General features: G+C 44.3%; 2 protein-coding genes across 4 annotated transcripts; one reads left to right on the top strand and one right to left on the bottom strand.

Moving 5' to 3' along the window:
• Positions 1-3,962: 3,962 nt before the first annotated feature.
• On the top strand, positions 3,963-12,693 carry LOC116365370 (cyclic AMP-responsive element-binding protein 1-like). 3 transcript variants are annotated; one of them, XM_031818023.1, is made up of 8 exons: positions 3,963-4,168; positions 5,791-5,916; positions 7,426-7,572; positions 8,706-8,809; positions 9,044-9,189; positions 9,646-9,828; positions 10,023-10,179; positions 10,456-12,693. In XM_031818023.1, the coding sequence occupies exons 2-8, from the start codon at positions 5,830-5,832 to the stop codon at positions 10,598-10,600; spliced, it is 969 nt and encodes a 322-aa protein (XP_031673883.1). In that variant the 5' UTR covers positions 3,963-4,168; positions 5,791-5,829; the 3' UTR covers positions 10,601-12,693. The 3 variants fall into 3 exon arrangements, with proteins under 3 accessions (XP_031673883.1, XP_031673885.1, XP_031673884.1); XM_031818025.1 differs by having other exon boundaries at positions 3,987-4,312; XM_031818024.1 differs by having other exon boundaries at positions 3,987-4,321.
• Positions 12,572-14,701, bottom strand: LOC109885171 (protein N-lysine methyltransferase METTL21A). Its single transcript, XM_020477033.2, has 3 exons — positions 14,451-14,701; positions 14,126-14,237; positions 12,572-13,361 (listed from the first exon to the last, which is right to left on the bottom strand). The coding sequence occupies exons 1-3, from the start codon at positions 14,595-14,597 to the stop codon at positions 12,961-12,963; spliced, it is 660 nt and encodes a 219-aa protein (XP_020332622.2). The 5' UTR covers positions 14,598-14,701; the 3' UTR covers positions 12,572-12,960.
• Between the last annotated feature and the right edge of the window lie 19 nt (positions 14,702-14,720).

Genomic DNA, 14,720 nt, shown 5'->3' with positions numbered 1-14,720 from the left:
TCATTTCTCCTCTGCATTCTTGTAGCGTTATTAGGTAAAGCATGCACACGTTTGTGTGTGAGTGTGTTCCAAATGCAGCGGATGTGGAAAATTTGACAACATTTTCTGGATTTAAGATTTCAAGCATCATCCAAACAATGAAGTTATTTTTTAAGGTAAACGTTTAATTTCCTGTAGGCTCCTCTTTTTACAATGAGTGGACTGTGTGCAATAGGCAAAGTCTATAACAGCACAGTTTAGAAGAGCAGACTGGCTTCATGCTGAAGGATACAGTATTGCTGAGTGTTGGAGTGAAGGCTAGAGGGAGTTCACACACGAACACAAACACGCCCTCCTGGAGGAGTTGCACAGTGGGGGGCTCGTCAGAGAAACACTCCAGTCTTCCACTCACTGACAGCTCAAGGTCAGTCACTGTTTGCTGAATGCGTGTGGGGGTGTATAGACTAAATGGTTTGATCAATAAAAATATATATATATTTTTTAAAGCTAATAAAGATGATTGTCATAAATTGGTTTGAAGTGTAAGTTTCCCTTAGGATTTGCAACAGCTGCCAAAGCCGAGGGTTAATTTCTTTTAAAACACAGCTAATTTTGTGTCTGCAATAAAGGGATGTTTTTTTATGGCTTGTGTAAGATGGAGAGGAATACCAGACAGATTAAGCAAATGAAATGGGCATCCTGAGCATTATAAAACGAACAGAAACTCAATAACACCAACACAGCATTTCCCACAATACAAGATCAGGGTTTTCTCTGTTAGAATAACAAAACATGCCTCCTTTCTCCCTCAACGTGATCACTAATCAGAGATTAAATAAGTGAAAGTACCTAGCCAATAATCACAATAACACTATATTGGGTATTGCTTTAGTGGAGACCTTAATCAAAAACCTATCCCTGTTTTTCAAAAGGGAACATGGAAGTATGTATTTCAACAGGACCCAGATTGTAGAAGCTTCCTATTGCTGATTTGCAGCTGGAGTGTGGCAGCAGATCTATACAGCATGCCCACAGACAGTGTTCTACTGCCCCCACCTGGGACTCCCTAAAAACACGCCCCTTCGATACAGCTACGACCGGAAGTGACTTCTTGTAGCAGATTAGGATGAAAAGTCCTAACCTTAACCTAATTCTCCTAACCTGCTGTGTACGTTCTCTTAATCTGCAATAGCACCCTCATAGATATCATCCTAACCAACCTGCCCTCCAAATACACCTCTGCTGTCTTCAACCAGGATCTCAGCGATCACTGCCACATTGCCTGCGTCCGTAACGGGTCTTCGGTCAAACGACCACTCCTCATCACTGTCAAACGCTCCATAAAGCACTTCAGCGAGCAGGCCTTTCGAATCGACCTGGCCCGGGTATCCTGTAAAGATATTGACCTCATTCCGTTGGTAGAGGATGCCTGGTTATTCTATAAAAGTGCTTTCCTCACCATCTTAAATGAGCATGCCCCATTCAAAAAATGTAGAACCAGGAACAGACTGCCCTTGACCAGCACAAAAACATCCTGTGGCGTACAGCATTAGCATCGAATAGCCACCGCGATATGCAACTTTTCAGGGAAGTTAGGAACCAATATACACAGGCAGTTAGGAAAGGAAAGGTTAGCTTTTTCAAACAGAAATTTGCATCCTGTAGCAAAAACTCCAAAAAGTTCTGGGACACTAAAGTCCATGGAGGATAAAAGCACCTCCTCCCAGCTGCCCACTGCACTGAAGCTAGGAAACACTGTCACCACCAAAAATCCACGATAATTGAGAATTTCAATAACAATTTTTCTACAGCTGGCCATGCTTTCCACCTGGCTACCCCTACCCCGGTCAACAGCCCTGCACCCCCCACAGCACCTTGCCCAAACCTCCCCCATTTCTCCTTCACCAAAATCCAGATAGCCAATGTTCATCTGGACCCCTACAAATCATCCGGGCTAGACAATCTGGACCCTTTCTTTCTAGAATTATCTGCCAAAATTGTTGCAACCCCTATTACTAGCCTGTTCAACCTCTCTTTCGTATCGTCTGAGATCCCCAAAGAGAGATCCCCTCTTCAAAAGGGGGAGACCCAAATTGCTACAGACCTATATCTATCATACCCTGCCTTTCTAAGGTCTTCGAAAGCCAAGTTAACAAACAGATCACCGACCATTTCGAATCCCACCGTACCTTCTCCACTATGCAATCTGGTTTCCGAGCTGGTCATGGGTGCACCTCAGCCACGCTCAAGGTCCTAAACGATATCAGAACCGCCATCGATAAGAGGCGCTGGTGATTCTCTGATCCACCTATAAGCAGATGACACCATTCTGTATACCCCTGGCCCTTCTTTGGACACTGTTAACTAACCTCCACACGAGCTTCAATGCCATACAACTCTCCTTCTGTGGCCTCCAACTGCTCTTAAATGCAAGTAAAACTAAATGCATGCTCTTCAACCGATCGCTGCCTACACCTGCCCGCCCGTCCAGCATCAATACTCTGGATGGTTCTGACTTAGAATATGTGGACAACTACAAATACCTAGCTGTCTAATTAGACTGTAAACTCTCCTTCCAGACTCACATTAAGCATCTCCAATCCAAAATTGAATCTAGAATCGGCTTCCTATTTTGCAACAAAGCATCCTTCACTCATGCTGCAAAACATACCCTCGTAAAACTGACTATCCCACCGATCCTTGACTTCGGCGAAATAATTTACAAAATAGCCTCCAACACTCTACTCAGCAATTGGATGCAGTCTGTCACAGTGCCATCCGTTTTGTCACCAAAGCCCAATATACTACCCACCACTGCGACCGGTATGCTCTCGTTGGCTGGCCCTCACTTCATATCCGTCGCCAAACCCACTGGCTCCAGGTCATCTATAAGTCTTTGATAGGTAAAGCCCCACCTTATCTCAGCTCACTGGTCACCATAGCCGCACCCACCCGTAGCACGCGCTCCAGCAGGTATATTTCACTGGTCACCTCCAAAGCCAATTCCTCGTTTGGTTGCCTTTCCTTCCCGTTCTCTGCTGCCACTGACTGGAATGAACTGCAAAATTCACTGAAGCTGGAGACTCATATCTCCCTCACTACCTTTAAGCACCAGCTGTCAGAGCAGCTCACAGATCACTGCACCTGTACATAGACCATCTGTAAATAGCCCATCCAACTACCTCATCCCCATACTGTTATTTATTTTGCTCCTTTGCACCGCAGTATCTCTACTTGCACATTCATCTTCTGCACATCTATCACCCCAGCTTTTAATTGCTATATTGTAATTATTTCGCCACTATGGCCTATTTATTGCCTTACCTCCATTATCCTACCTGATTTGCACACACTGCATATAGACTTTTTCTATTGTATTATTGACTGTATTTTTGTTTACTCCATGTGTAACTCTGTTGTTGTTTGTGTCGTACTGCTTTGCTTTATCTTGGCCAGGTCGCAGTTGTAAATGAGAACTTGTTCTCAACTGGCCTACCTGGTTAAATAAAAAAATATAAAGAAATAAAAAGAAGTGGTACGTTTTTAGGGAAATCTCGCACCCATCTGGGCTAAGAAGCTGGTTCCCCTTCCTTTGGAATCATATGGCAAAGCACAGTCTTTGGTTTCATTTAATAATTTCCAACAGCCTCACAAAAATATATCCCTCACAATGATATTAAAATATATCTAGCCCATGAGCAAATTGGTTTGGGAACATTTGGAATATACCTCTTGATTTATCACTAGTGACAATTATGTACAAAATAGTCTATTTAAGATTCTAGAATCAGTTCTACTGGCAATACAATACTGTTTTTAGCATACTGCTCATGCTTCCTAATATATAACAAAGATGTTCTAGTTTCTGTTTTATAAGACGTCTTTGATTGACAGCTGTTCATGTTCTCGACTAACACATGTTGCACATGCGCAATTTTATTTAGGCCTACATTTCGTACACTTCCGCCAATGTTCGTCATTGTCGGTATTCTTCGTGTGGATTTCGTCATTTTCCGTTCGAATTCGAGCCCTGTCGATAGAACTGATTTTCGTCGTCTCCCTCGTTCTCCGTGTTGTTGTTCATCTCGGTGACGCGACAGAGGTGTAGCCTGACGCGGTCTCTTACGTGTCGGTCTGAATAAAAGTGGAGCTCGGAGGACCCGGGAGTGACGAAGCGAGTCTGTGTCGGGTAAGCATCCGATGCGGAGAGGGGGATAGAAGAAAGCCCTGGTGTGTTGGAGAAATCGCTCCAAATCTAACAAAGAGATCATGGCGGCGGTGTTGCAGAGCCACACGATGTTGAGTCAGTCTACAAAGCTAGCCAGCCAGCTATGTGAGAATGGTACTGGAAAAATGGGAGTGAGGCTTGAGTCCTCGAGTAAAGATTGCAACCACAGTAATTAATAGCATCAGCATGTTGGCTAACAGACCTAGTTTGGCCATCTAGCTACATAGCCAGCTGGCAATCACAAAAAAAACATGTAGGTTCGAATGCCTAACTTGCTAAGCTAACTAGCGGTATATGATAGCCCAGCCCAATAATATTTGGCTTAGCTACAGACATTTCCCTCCCAAAGAACTAGCTAACGTTAGCTTGCAAGATAGTCCGTCTGCAAACACAGCGTGGTTGTCTTGGATAAGCATACTACATTAGCAAACTTAGATAAAGACAAATTAAAGTGTCATAGCTAGCCAACGTTAAATGAACCATATGCAAATGAATTGATTAAGCTAAAACTCTTGATTTTTACCGCATGGGACACATTTGTATATTTACGTTAGTTAGCTAGCAGCTATAGCTAGTTAGCCAGGTTGTCGATATTAGCTAGCTACCACATATTTAATATAACGAGCAACAATATGAACATGGATACATTTCGTACCATTTGGTTGAATTTTTCTTTTTTTGTCTTATATTAGTATAGCTAGGCAAGTGTCAGCTAGCTACTGTTTTCTTTGTAGCTAACAATGCTATATACTTTGCTAGCTAACTACTTGGAAAAGGGCGGCAATAACAGGGTATCGTGTTAGGAAATGATGTACTGCATATTATACTGTAAATTGAAAATACACTTAACTAGTGTTGTCATAAAATCATTACGTTCATGCAATGTTGGAACTTATTAGATAAACATTGAGCAACACATTTTTACCTTAGGAACGTTACTTATGATTTGGAATAGTATCTCCCATACTTTCAGATAGTCACACGTAATACTGCATGTCTGGTGTAGCCTACAATCACTTAAACAAACCTGGTCTGGTATGAATAGACAGAGGCACAAAGGCCACGACCTGAAACATCACAGTCAGCGCATACCATCACTTAATCAGTGCTCTCCAACCATGTTCCTGGGGAGCTACCATCCTGTAGGGTTTCACACCAACCTTCTTCCTGGAGAGCTACCGTTCTGTAGGGTTTCACACCACCCTTCCTGGAGAGCTACCATCCTGTAGGGTTTCACACCAACCTTCTTCCTGGAGAGCTACCATCCTGTAGGGTTTCACACCAACCTTCTTCCTGGAGAGCTACCATCCTGTAGGGTTTCACACCAACCTTCTTCCTGGGGAGCTACCATCCTGTAGGTTTTTAGCTCCAACTGTAATCCAATGCACCTGATTCTAATAGTTAGCTGGTTGATAAGCTGAATCAGGTTAGTTACAACTGGGGTTGGAGCGAAACCCTACAGGATGGGATCTCCAGGAACAGGATTGGCGTGAACCTACACAACTTTATCTCTCCAGAAACAGGGTTGGAGAGCCTTGAATTAAATCCACCCCCATACCAATATTTTACATTTTGTGGCTCAGGCTCTCCAGAGTTCTCCACCCGCCATTCCAGCCAACTAAATGACCATGGAAGCGGGAGCCGATACACAGCAGGGTGGTGACACAGCTGTTTCTGAGTCTGAGGCCCAGCAGATCACACTGGCCCAGGTACAGTATCCTCATCAACATTGCCAGACACTTGAATCAAATTCAAATCAAATCAAATCAAATTTATTTATATAGCCCTTCGTACATCAGCTGATATCTCAAAGTGCTGTACAGAAACCCAGCCTAAAACCCCAAACAGCAAGCAATGCAGGTGGAGAAGCACAGTGGCTAGGAAAAACTCCCTAGAAAGGCCAATACCTAGGAAGAAACCTAGAGAGGAACCAGGCTATGTGGGGTGGCCAGTCCTCTTCTGGCTGTGCCGGGTGGAGATTATAACAGAACATGGTCAAGATGTTCAATGTTCATAAATGACCAGCATGGTCGAATAATAATAAGGCAGAACAGTTGAAACTAGAGCAGCAGCACAGTCAGGTGGAAGTTGAAACTGGAGCAGCAGCATGGCCAGGTAGACTGGGGACAGCAAGGAGTCATCATGTCAGGTAGTCCTGGGGCATGGTCCTAGGGCTCAGGTCAGTTGAAACTGGAACAGCAGCATGGCCAGGTGGACTGGGGACAGCAAGGAGTCATCATGTCAGGTAGTCCTGGGGCATGGTCCTAGGGCTCAGGTCCTCCGAGAGAGAGAAAGAAAGAGAGAAGGAGAGAATTAGAGAACGCACACTTAGATTCACACAGGACACCGAATAGGACAGGAGAAGTACTCCAGATATAACAAACTGACCCCAGCCCCCCGACACATAAACTACTGCAGCATAAATACTGGAGGCTGAGACAAATTCAACTTTATTGATCCTCTGGTGGAAATTCTTTACGAGGCCCTACTTTTGGTGTACATGTATGAGTCTGTATGGTTGCGTTTACACTGGCAGCCCAATTCTGATGTTTTCCCCACCAATTTGTCTTGACCAATCACGTCATATCTTTTTAGAGCTGATATAATTGGTCAAAAGAAAGCTCAGAATTGGGCTGCCTGCGTAGATGCAGCCTATGCGTGTAGGGAGCCTCCATATGTGGGCTGCATTCAGCAGGGCACAACATTGTAGAATGTTCATAAATAAATATGTTTTGTAGAAGAGCAGAACTGTTCACTGACATGAAGAATAATCAATCACTTCTATTCATGGTCTTTGTAACCATTATGTGGATTTTGGGCTCCCGAGTGGCGCAGTGGTCTAAGGCATTGCATCTCAGTGCTAGAGGCGTCGCTACAGACCCAGATTCGATTCCAGGCTGTATCACAACCGGACATGATTGGGAGTACCATAGGGCGGCGCACAATTGGCCCAGCGTCGTCCGGGTTAGGGTTTGGCTGGGGTAGGCCGTCATTGTAAATAAGAATTTGTTCTTAATGACTTGCCTAGTTAAATAAAGGTTAAAATGATGGACCAGTTTCCCAGAAGCATCTTAAGGTTAAGTCCATCGTTAGAGCCATAGGATCCTGTTGTGCTCAAATGGACTTGGCCATAAGATGCTTTTGGGAAACCGGGCCCTGGAACGAGCATGTATAGCCCACACTCATAAGCCGTTTCTAAATCTGCGTCTCTGCTGCAGGTGTCTATGGCAGCAGGACAGGTCTCCTCCAGCGGCCCCACAGTCACCCTGGTGCAGCTACCCAACGGTCAGACGGTTCAGGTCCACGGGGTCATCCAGGCCGCCCAGCCCTCGGTCATCCAGTCGCCTCAAGTACAGACTGTTCAGGTGAGCCCCATTCCTCCCTCCATTACAGTAGTCTATTGTGATATACATAGTAAGGTACATGCAATAGGCCTTGGTAGTAGGCAGCAACAGGTCTATATTTGACCTGTACTGTTGGAGCTTTAAGAATTTCACTGTAACCTTCAATTACATGTGTGACCCTGTGCATGTGACTAATGAACTGATCTAATCTATAGCAGAGAATCTCTCAGATGGCAGCTATTTGAGGGTTGGTGTGGGTCACATACAGTAATATAACAGATCAATGGAACATTATTGGATGTTGTGTAGGTATTACTGCATTTCCAATAAACTGCAGGGTGTCAATGTGCTTTGGTGATGAAATTTCACTTAATGTTATATCCCTGTAAAATGAATTACTGGGAGTTTCTTATATATATATATATATATATATTAGTGTCTGACTCTCTATTTACATAGCTTATAGTTTATTTGCCGTTAGTCAGCAACTCCACACAAAATCATTTTCTCTGGGTGTGTGCCAGCTATGCTTTTTATTAGACTGTTATAAAACCCATTTTACCAAGACAAGTATGATTCTTCATGTTCTGAATGGTTCAGTTGGGTCTTTCTCATTAACATATCTAAAAGGTTGGATTTCATACCCTAATACATCTGATAATAAGCAGCAGTGCAAGTTTCCTGTGATGACTTTTGAGAATTTTACGTTTTTGTGGTCAAAGTTGTTTCCATGGGTCGCAAAAAAACTAAATTAGCATGAGACGAGCTGAAATAAATGTAAAAGGCTTTGGTTAAAATAAACACATTGGGGTATATGCTTATTGCTCTGACATTTCAGAGCTATGCTTGTTTTTGTGAGGTATCTTGGGGAAATGACAGGAATTTTGAATGAATATGAAAAGTGGATATCCATCTTACCTCTGATTCATGTCCTTTGGATTCTAGAAGAAAGATCAGTTCAACGGCAAAGTGATTTTCCAGATTTTTTGCCACTTTTTTTCTCTCTGGCCTCGATTGATTTAATCACCCTAATTCTGACCATCCTACAAGGGTCAAATCTTTCCAATGGATTATATTATTTTACCCATTGGTCAAAAAAAGTGTTTTTGATTGGACGCCCTATAAACTGCAACTCTTGTGTTTGACCCTGTCAGATTTCAACAGTTGCAGAGGATTCCCAGGACTCCCAGGAGTCGGTGGACAGTGTGACAGACTCTCAGAAGAGGAGGGAGATTCTGTCCAGACGTCCTTCCTACAGGTACCGCTCCTCCACAGGGCCACTGTCTCAGCCTCAGGGTGGCAGGAAAAAATCCCAATCTGGCAACATGACTGTCATGTTGACTCAGTGTTGCCAAATTGGGATTATAAAAAAAAAAATTAAATGCAGATTGGGTGCCATTTTGGATCTGATTGGGCTGTGAATGAAATCTGATGACACATTGTTGACTGAGAGTCCGAGACATTGATTGGGATTGTTTGTTATCCCTTGCAGGAAGATCCTGAACGACCTGTCGTCTGACGTGTCAGCGGTCCCGCCGATCGAGGAGGAGAAATCGGAGGACGACTCGACCCCAGCCATCACCACCGTTGCCATGCCCACATCATGCCCCATCTATCAGACGGCCAGCGGCCAGTACAGTACGTAACCCCTACCTATTCAATCCTCAGTTTTATCGCTCTGGGGGGGTCCTGTAGGTACAGATCTAGGATCAGCTTTCCCTCCACCAATCCCCTCTACATGGGAAAATGCTTAACTGACCCAAGATCAGCATCTAGAGACAACTTCACCCATACTCCAGTTTCATCATGGCCATATGTGAAGAGTGCCTGCTTGTTCTGGTTTGGACAAGCTTAGTTGGCTTTCTTACTTTATATTTGATGAGTAGTGTATGGTCAATGACTATGGTGGAAATAGGGTCATGTTCAGTAGGGAGAAATGTTTGAATGAAACGGGAAGGTTCTACCTGAACATGTCCAATAATGACAATGTTAATTTTCCGTTTCGCTATGGTTTGCCTTGCTGAACATGACCGAGCAGACCGTAGTAATGTTCCTAACCTGACGATCATCCATTAACCCCTCCCCCCTCTGCAGTTGCCATCACCCAGGGCGGCGCCATCCAACTGGCCAATAACGGTACAGATGGCATGCAGGGGATGCAGACCCTGACCATGACCAACGCGGCGGGCGCCCAGCAGGGCACCACCATCCTGCAGTATGCCCAGACCTCCGATGGACAGCAAATCCTGGTGCCCAGCAACCAGGTGGTAATGCAAGGTGAGAACCTCTTGGACCATGGGAGGCCCCAGCCTCAATCAAGTTTTAGTTCTTACTGGGTGCCCGTCAGTTGTTCTAAACAGAACCGTTTTCCTGCATATGCAGTCACACAACAACACAAACAGCTCCTGTATGCCCACAATTTCTTGACGTAAACACCAACACGTAATGCTACGATCCCTTCTGTTTCCCAGCTGCCTCTGGAGAAGTGCAGACCTACCAGATCCGTACGGCCAACTCCAGCAGCATGACTCCTGGGATGGTGATGGCCTCCTCTCCCGCCTTGTCTGGCCAGGAAGGCCCAGAGGTTGTCGTCACCCGTAAGAGGGAGGTCAGACTGATGAAGAACAGGTAGGTGGAGTAGAGGGTATAGATACTGTTAACTAGGGTTGTGTTAATCACTTTCATGAAGGCTGTTGGGTGAAATGGTAGACTACATCCTATAATGTAGGTGTACATTTAGCATGTTGTTGATATGGAACTCCTATTTCCTACACAATGAAGCTGAGGTAATGTTAAGTGAAAACATGACGATCGTGTTAAGATTTGCTGAGGTGGACATACTGTACTGACTGTCCATACGTGTGTGTGTGTGTGTGTGTGTGTGTGTGTGTGTGTGTGAGACAGGGAGGCGGCCCGGGAGTGTCGCCGGAAGAAGAAGGAGTACGTCAAGTGTCTGGAGAACCGTGTGGCCGTTCTGGAGAACCAAAACAAAACCCTCATCGAGGAACTGAAGTCACTTAAAGACTTGTACTGCCACAAATCAGAGTAGTGTCCCCCCTCCCCCATGTACAGAGACTCACCACAGAGCCATGCATCTGGCACCACCCTCCCCCATTTACAGAGACTCACCACAGAGCCATGCATCTGGCACCACCCTCCCCCATTTATCCTGTTCTTTTTAAAAAGCTCTACCAGTCTAGAAGACCTACAGAAAGAGAAAAAAGAACAAGAACACAATTTCTCCACTTTTTCACAAGTATCCCTTTAAAAGGATGACATGAGTACCCCTAAAAAGGATGACCTGAGTACCCCTAAAAAGGATGACCTCATGAGTACCCCTAAAAAGGATGGCCTCATGAGTACCCCTAAAAAGGATGGCCTCATGAGTACCCCTAAAAAGGATGGCCTCATGAGTACCCCTAAAAAGGATGGCCTCATAGGTACCCCTAAAAAGGATGGCCTCATAGGTACCCCTAAAAGGATGGCCTCATAAGTACCCCTTAAAAGGATGAGTACTTTCCATCATGAGTACCCCTAAAAGGATGAGGTGGAGCACACTGTTTCTCCACCAATAGAATGGAGCCCCTAGTGGAATCTTACAGTGGTAGGTATCGTGTCTATCCACGACACCACTGCTGCTAACTAACCAGTAGTCCCCAGTCTCAAGATGTCAGATACCAGGAAAACACCAGCCGTGGAGGACTAGGACCCCTCTGCCCACCATGAACTACCCTATACAACTATTGAGTTTGGACCGTCACCTGGCAACACACGTTGAAAATGATTTTGGAAAAATTGTCATCTTTTTGAGTGCTACACTATTCAGTATTTAGGCTGATGATTGCTTTAACTCTTCTGTTACTTACTAACACTTTATGTGGACTGTAGATCCCAACCACTGTCAGATGAAATGTATTATCTTTGAGCTTGAGTTGGGTTATCATGTATTGAATTTTTCTGCTTGCCAACTTTTGTTATTCAGCATTGCTAAGTCGGGTGTTTTGGGGTAGGAGATGGATTGTCTGCAACAACTAACAGGCATTAAAAGGTAACCTCAGCGAGATGACGTAGATGCAGAATGTAAACAGCATAGTGGGTCAATTTCCACAACTAAGAGTGTTGAAGCGTGAGGCTCAACTTCTCCGCTGTTTTGGTGCCGTGGCTACCACTACAACGTGAAGCGATACTGTGTGATGGCAAAGTGTTGCATCTCACTCATCTCAATATCTCCGGTGCTGCTCGGGGGGGGAAATTCATTTCGCTGAGTACCTTTTTAAAGAGTTGTGCTAATGTAAACTGAGCTACCACACAGCTGACAGGAGGAGTTGTGAAATATGACTGAAGGGTAGACTATGGGTGTTGTATAGTGTGCTTTTAGGCATTCATGTAATGTATACGATGTCTGAGGCAGTGTTGTGTGTTTGAGTCTCCTTGTTTGTTACTCCATGGCCTGAACAAGCATAAGGCATAATCATATTGGAGGATATCCTAACTTCCACTTAACTTAATCATGCATTGACATCAATGGGATTGTAGAGTGAAAGTTAGGATTAGCCCCACAATCTCACTTTTTCATCTGTTGTGCCTCAAACACTTCTGATAGAACAAGGGAAGAAGCATTTTCTATCATGTAGTTAGTTAAAAGGGATAGTTTGCTTGGATCTGCAGTGATGACGTAGACCTCGATTTTGGGATCCATCGCTGACATTTAGACTGACAACTCATCAACAAACGTGGGATTACACCAGGGGTGCGTTCAGCAGCTCACAACAATGTGGAACAGATAAAAATGTTCAGCTAGAACTGTTTTGTTGAACAGACATGCCTTTCTGACATGTAAAATAAGGATTCGTGTCAACTATATTTCTATCGGCAATGTTCCATAACATTTGCTTCCTGAACCCGGTCTTCTGTTTGATTGGATAACGGAATGCCATATTGTATTATTTTGTTTTTACGTAGCCATCTGTCATAAATAACATATGCATCTTATTTTTAAAACACTTGCCATTTCTGTTCATATTTTGTAAACGTTGTATTTCTTAATGTCAGCATTCACTTGTATGAAAAAAGCTAAACAATTATATTACAGATTCTACTATTTGTTTTTGGCAGCTGTTAATAAATGTGTTTCTGGTATTATTTTTCAGATGTCTTAATTTGTTTTCAAATCCATTTTTATCAAAAAGGGATGAATGAAATGAAGGCAATTTACAATCCCCCACAGTAGCTGGGTTGTAGCTCCATATTTTCTCCCTACTGGACACAACCCTGCATGAAACAAAACCATCCTCCATGAACCCATCTCACTGACTGTCCATTCATGAGTAGTAGCTCCCTGAACCATCAATGATTGACAGCACATTGATCCATCCACTGTGATTCACATCCCCCATCAGTCACTGGTTCCTACAGATCTCTCCTTGCTGGAAGCTTCACAGCCTTGTAGATGTGAATGTCTCTTTCCTTGTCATAGTGCACCTCGTGTACTGTGAAGCGCTGCTTCAGCATGCTCAGGAAGTTAGTGTCACGCTCGTAGCGGATCTTGCAGGCCAGTAGCACTACACTAATCTCTGAGCTGAGGTGCTCCATCGTTTGCAGTAATGATGGAAATGTGTCTTCCAGGTAAACAATGTCTGCTCCCAGCACTATGTCAAAGCCTCCTTTGGGATAGCGCTCCAATCCCTGGCCCCAGGTCAGTTCTGAGACCTCCACTGCTCCTAGCTGATCCGGGGGAATGTTCTCTTTCACATTGGCTGCAAGGAAGCCCAAGGCAGGCTCACGGTCTGTGATGGTCACTTTTTTGGCACCTTTGGACAGAAGGCTTGCACGGTTAGCACATGTAAAAATGTGACTAACAATTAGTAGTTCTAACAGTTGAGCCTGATCCACACTATAGGGCCAACCCAAACAGTTCTGGCTCTGATGGTTTATTTTCACATTGTCCTTTCCAGAATGGTTTCAGCTCAACTGTATAGTAGTCAGGTCAGGCCAGCCCACATCAGCTCAACTATATAGTAGTCAGGCCAGCCCACATCAGCTCAACTATATAGTAGTCAGGCCAGCCTACATCAGCTCAACTATATAGTAGTCAGGCCAGCCCACATCAGCTCAACTATATAGCAATCAGACCAGCCCACATCAGCTCAACTATATAGTAGTCAGGCCAGCCCACATCAGCTCAACTATATAGTAGTCAGGCCAGCCCACATCAGCTCAACTATATAGTAGTCAGGCCAGCCCACATCAGCTCAACTATATAGTAGTCAGGCCAGCCCACATCAGCTCAACTATATAGTAGTCAGGCCAGCCCACATCAGCTCAACTATATAGTAGTCAGGCCAGCCCACATCAGCTCAACTATATAGTAGTCAGGCCAGCCCACATCAGCGCAACTATATAGTAATCAGGCCAGCCCACATCAGCTCAACTATATAGTAGTCAGGCCAGCCCACATCAGCTCAACTATATAGTAGTCAGGCCAGCCCACATCAGCTCAACTATATAGCAATCAGGCCAACCCACTTCAGCTTGGTTTGGCCCTGTAGTGCAAGTCTCCCCTGTGAGTTCTTACCTAGAAGAGCTGCCACGATGCCCACCAGTCCAGTGCCTGCCCCCAGCTCGATGGCAACCTTCCCTGTCAGCTCGACCTGCCCCAGCTCCAGGTACATACACATCACTACCGCCTGACAGAGAAAGGAAAACATAGATGTAAGGAGAGAACAGTATCGTTAAATTGTGGCAGAATCAATCGTACCATAGTTGGCAACATCTTTGTCACACTCAAGAAGACGAACCGTAATTCAACAGATGATTGAATAGTTCATATTGGAATTAAAAAAAAGATTTAAAAAATGCTGCAAAGTATGTACAGTCGTACACCAACGATGGTCACTCACTGCATCCCAGACAACAGCAGCTACTCCGAGTTTATTCCAGTCCTGGGTTAGTCTGACATTGTGGTCAGCAAAATGGAACTCTGCAGACGAATTATGTAATTTTGAGAGCACGGGCAAATAATTCCCATCATATGGTACAAGCGCCATAGTCAAAAGACGACCATGGAAATGTAATATATGTAATTTTTAGTAAGCTTTAAATTCATACCTCGCTGAACGATTTCTTATGAGGAAGTGGACAAATCTATATTCTCGCGATAATAAAATCGT

This window comes from Oncorhynchus kisutch, unplaced genomic scaffold (assembly GCF_002021735.2).
Source record: "Oncorhynchus kisutch isolate 150728-3 unplaced genomic scaffold, Okis_V2 scaffold1231, whole genome shotgun sequence".
Classification (NCBI taxonomy): Eukaryota; Metazoa; Chordata; class Actinopteri; order Salmoniformes; family Salmonidae; genus Oncorhynchus; species Oncorhynchus kisutch.
This window is presented reverse-complemented; position numbering and strand designations above follow the sequence as displayed.